Source organism: Egretta garzetta, unplaced genomic scaffold (genome assembly GCF_000687185.1).
Source record: "Egretta garzetta isolate BGI_Z169 unplaced genomic scaffold, ASM68718v1 scaffold4, whole genome shotgun sequence".
NCBI classification, from domain to species: Eukaryota; Metazoa; Chordata; class Aves; order Pelecaniformes; family Ardeidae; genus Egretta; species Egretta garzetta.
In genome coordinates this window covers 19056-23316 of record NW_009259329.1, presented here as the reverse complement: position 1 = coordinate 23316, position 4261 = coordinate 19056, and the positions used below count along the sequence as shown (strand labels likewise).

Genomic DNA, 4261 nt, shown 5'->3' with positions numbered 1-4261 from the left:
TGTGAATTCGTTTGGAGCTTGTGCTGCGAAGATGGCACGGCAGCCCTGAAACTCTGCTGCCAGTAAGGCACAGTGGTTTTAAAATGATTCTCTAAAAGTTGGCTGATCTGAGCAAGAGAGGTAAAATGGGAGCGCTGTGAAGGAGGAATTTGGAGAGCATCGTGAGCCTTCTGGCCAAGGCTGATTTTTTTGCATCTTGCTGTGAAGAAGGCATGGGGTAAAAGCAAGTTTTGGAAGTGGCCTGTGAGTGCTGGGGCTTGAGCACTTCACTGCGCTTTGGGGGGGGGAAGGGGGTGCCAGGTATGTTTACCCTCCAGGTGTTGGGGGGGAGCAGTTTTGTGCTGGTGCCTCATGGTCCTGATGCAACAGGGGGGTTGCTTTTTTATGCCGAGTTACTGGGTAGCGATGGTTTCTGTTTATGTAGTCTGTGCTGGGCAAAATATTAGATGCCATCAGTCGTCCTGCGCTACGAGCCTGAGGTTGAGCTCATCTGCGTAGAGACCTGCCTAGGCAGATGCGTTACCTCTGTGTGGAGACCGCCACAGGGACACAAATCCTCTGGAGGCAGGTTTTCCAGCACCCCGGTGGCATGGGGGAAAAAGTTGAAGGGGACAAAACCAGATGACCTTGTTTGGTCTCTTGTTAGCGAAGCCTGAAGCGTGACTCTGAAAGCTTTTTGATGCCTTGTGCGTGAATTGTTTTGATGCAACCTCGTGGTTCAACCCCCTAATGCTTCTTAGTGGAGAAGGTGGACCTTGGTTGGAGCCGCAGGGTGTGGGGTGGTGCAGCGGTCGCGTGTTGCATGGCTCGCGCTCAAAGGGTGAAGTCCTGATCACCGTGAGGGATCCTCACCTTGTGCCCTCGCAAAAGTTACTTGGCTTTAAGATGTTGCATGTCCCTTGATGTGAGTAAGGAGGACCTTGAGATGCTGCCTTCTGTGTGCCGGTCACTCTGCCTGATGCCAGCTTCACAGGCTCGAGGTGAGATGTAGCCGGGTGTGATGACAGCTGCTGGGTGTCTCTGTTGGCAGGTGAAGGAGCTGGTTCTTGATAACTGCCGTTCGGACGATGGGAAGATCGTTGGTCTCTCTTCAGATTTTGAGAACCTGGAGTTCCTCAGCATGATCAACATCAACTTGCTGTCCGTCTCCAATCTCCCCAAACTCAACAAACTTCGGAAGGTGAGTCAGACCTGTGGTCCCATCTCCAGCAGTCCGTGCTCCGAGACTTCTGCTGCCCTGTCCCTGGTGACAGTTGTTTTTCCTGCACTTGCCAGAAAAGGATCGTTTGATTTTTTTACTTTCTCCTCTGCAGCCTACAACCTGGGCAAGCAAGAGAGGTGGTTTTTTAGTATGGAGCAAAACGCTTTTGAGCTGGTTATGTGTTTAGTGCCCTTTCTCTCTCCCTTTTGTTGTTGTGCTACTGCCAGAAGCTTGATAAATATTTTGGATTTTAGAACATGCGGTTACAGCAAAGAGGACGCGTACTCCTGTGTCCTGAAGTACAGGAGTGCTGCGTTACTGCGGGGAAAAGGGTTTCAGTGAAACCTTGAACTGCTGCTCTATGGCATGGTCTAACAAACAGGGGCTGGAACTTGGGTGCCCATCGTAGTCCGGTTCTCAGGGTAATTTTATTCCCCATGTTGCAAGCTGAGACACTTTGTGACCATGTGCTATTCCCTTCTGGCAGCTGGAGCTGAGTGATAACAGGATTTCTGGTGGCCTTGAAGTTCTAGCAGAGAGGACTCCTAACCTGACACACTTGAATCTAAGCGGCAACAAGATCAAAGAAATCAATACCCTGGAGCCCTTGGTGAGTGGAAGGCTGTTCTGGAATCGAAGGGATGACGTTGTTTCCTTTGGGGGGCATGTCTGTGCAGCAGAAGTCCAACGTCTTGGTAACTGTTCCAACAGCACTTCGTGGTTCTGATGGGAACAGATGAGTGGGTCCAATTTGAGGCTGGGCTAATAGTTAATGGCTCCTCTGTCTGGAAAACCAGCAGCCAGTTGCTAAAAGAAGCATGAAATTGGGCTGGATGAGTAAAACTGTGGATGCAGTGCTCAGTGTCCCATCTGAGAAAGGACCGTTAATGGGTCGGATGCAGTTTGAGGTAGGTGGCACCTGGGGTGTCATGGAGATGAGTTGCTTGGACACCGGTGAGGGTGTCCATCGCATCAGTCCAAAGGTGCTGTTGTGCTGGGCTGGGACCCTCTGGCCCTGGGTGCTGTCGCAGCATGCATTGCAGGGGGTTCCCATTGCATCTGCACTGCCCCAAAGAAGGCTCTTGTGATCCTGACTGTAGCTGAAAGGTCCGATCTGGGGCATTTGCCTCATCATCTGTTACCTTTGGTCCCTCCATCCCCTCCAGAAAGAGTTTGAAACTGTTTTACTCCTCCTTCGCTTGACCTGGTGCACGGTGCGATGGCCTGACCGGGAGAGCTGCTGTGCTGAAGGGCACGTGGGGCGCAGGCTGCAGGCCCTGTGCTTTGGTCTCCCTCTGTTGTGCTCTCGGGGATTTTGCCTGATGTTTTGGGCAGGTTGGGTCTGGCTCAGTGATTCTTCCTGCTGGGGGAGCTGGGCTTTCTGTGTGTGTTGCCCCCCCCATTCAGAAGGGAGTAAGGTTTGCCAATGGTGTCACGGGGAGCTGGCTCCAAGGAGGGGAAACTAGGACAGAGGAGCTGAAAAGAAGCCTTCTTTGCCTACAGTTAGCAAGAGCAGTAATCTCTCCATCCGAGGAGCACATGGTGCAAATAATGCATGCAAAGACACTTCTGTACTAGACCTGGGTAGCAAACCTGATGGCTGCCTGATCTTCAAACAGTGTCAACTTGTAAATAATGGTAACGAATTGATCTTTGCAGAAAAAGTTGCCAAACCTGCATAGTCTGGACCTCTTCAACTGTGAGGTGACGATGCTCATCAACTACCGGGAGAGCGTGTTCACCCTTCTGCCCCAGCTCACCTACCTAGATGGATTCGATGCTGATGACCAGGAAGCCCCTGACTCAGACCCTGAAGCAGATGGGGATGGACTGGAAGATGAGTATGAGAATGGGGAAGGTGAGGATTTTCTCCTCTTGGCTTTCTTGCTGGGCAACAACCCCTTTCCCCCTTCTGCATGGATCATGTTGTTAAATAAATGGTGATTATAACTTGCCACTGAAGTAGGGGCTGCCTGGGTAACCCCGCTCCCTCCTTTGCCAGGCTGGGTAAGGAATAGTGGTGGGATGGCAGGGTTAGGTTAACGGATGGACTTGGTGATCTTAAAGGGCTTTTCCAACCTAAACAATTCTATGATTCCATGAATTGCTGCGAGCTGGCGGGCCTTGTCACTGGCGCTCCTTGTGCATGCTTGTTCTGCGTGATCCCCTGCCCGTTGCTCACGTAGCACCAGGGTTGGAAGCACAAGCGTATTGTCTGGGAGTAGCAAGTATCTGGGAACCGTAACGCTTACCTCCCTCTCCTTTTGGTAGAAGGTGAGGAAGAGGATGATGATGAGGAGGAAGATGATTTGGACGAAGAAGTCATTGATGATGAAGAAGATGAAGATGATGATCTGGAAGGTGAAGAGGAGGAGGATGGAGTAGATGATGAGGTGAGGCTTTCTGTCACTGCTATAAATCTGCAGCACCACGTTGCTGTTCGGTAGTGCATTTGTCCCTTCCTCTGGTGGCCCCTCTGACCAGGTGTCACAGACACCCCGCTGGGCAGGTCCGAGGAGTGCTGCCACGCGCGCTGGCTCTTCACGTACACCTTCTGACTTGGGGTCCACCGAGTTTGCCGGTTCAGACTTGTTTATTGCTTGGCCTGGTACTTCCTGTGGCCTCAAGTGCTAAAGCCGCCTTCGCAGGATTGCAAGAAGCTGTTTAGGAACTGACAGCTTCTCCCTGCTCGGCTCCTACCTGCCACCCTGAGACTTGAGTAGGGCGGGAGCGGAGGTGAAGGAAGATGTTGTGGTGGAATGACACCTTGCTCGTGGGATTGTGGTTCTTGCAACAAAGCGTCTTGTTTTGACTCCAGGAGGAAGATGAGGAGGAAGACGGTGAGGATGATGAAGAAGATGAAGCTGATGATGGTGAGTCAAATCGTAACAAAGTGCTTGCAAAGCTGCCTCAACAGCCTCGCACCTTCACTGTTTAGGTAGAGCTTCCCAAGGTTCAGTGCAGCGCTGTTGTAGCCTGCAGCTTCTCCCCGGTGGGAAGTGTGGTGTTCCTGCTTACGGGCACCGCTGGAGCTGTTGCTGTACGCCTAAGCTGCCTGCT

General features: G+C 51.9%; 1 protein-coding gene across 3 annotated transcripts in view; it reads left to right on the top strand.

The window, feature by feature from the left end:
• Positions 1 to 985: 985 nt before the first annotated feature.
• Positions 986 to 4261, top strand: part of LOC104124342 (acidic leucine-rich nuclear phosphoprotein 32 family member B) — a 4457-nt gene continuing 1181 nt past the window's right edge. The window contains exons 1-5 of one of the 3 annotated variants that reach the window (XM_009636668.2): positions 986 to 1180; positions 1689 to 1811; positions 2861 to 3059; positions 3476 to 3594; positions 4020 to 4074. In XM_009636668.2, coding sequence (XP_009634963.2) covers positions 1001 to 1180; positions 1689 to 1811; positions 2861 to 3059; positions 3476 to 3594; positions 4020 to 4074 — 676 coding nt within the window. In that variant the 5' untranslated portion in view covers positions 986 to 1000. Of the gene's footprint in view, positions 1181 to 1688; positions 1812 to 2860; positions 3060 to 3472; positions 3595 to 3849; positions 3892 to 4019; positions 4075 to 4261 lie in introns of those variants that run through there. The other 2 variants (XM_009636667.2, XM_035892315.1) reach the window with 2 other exon arrangements.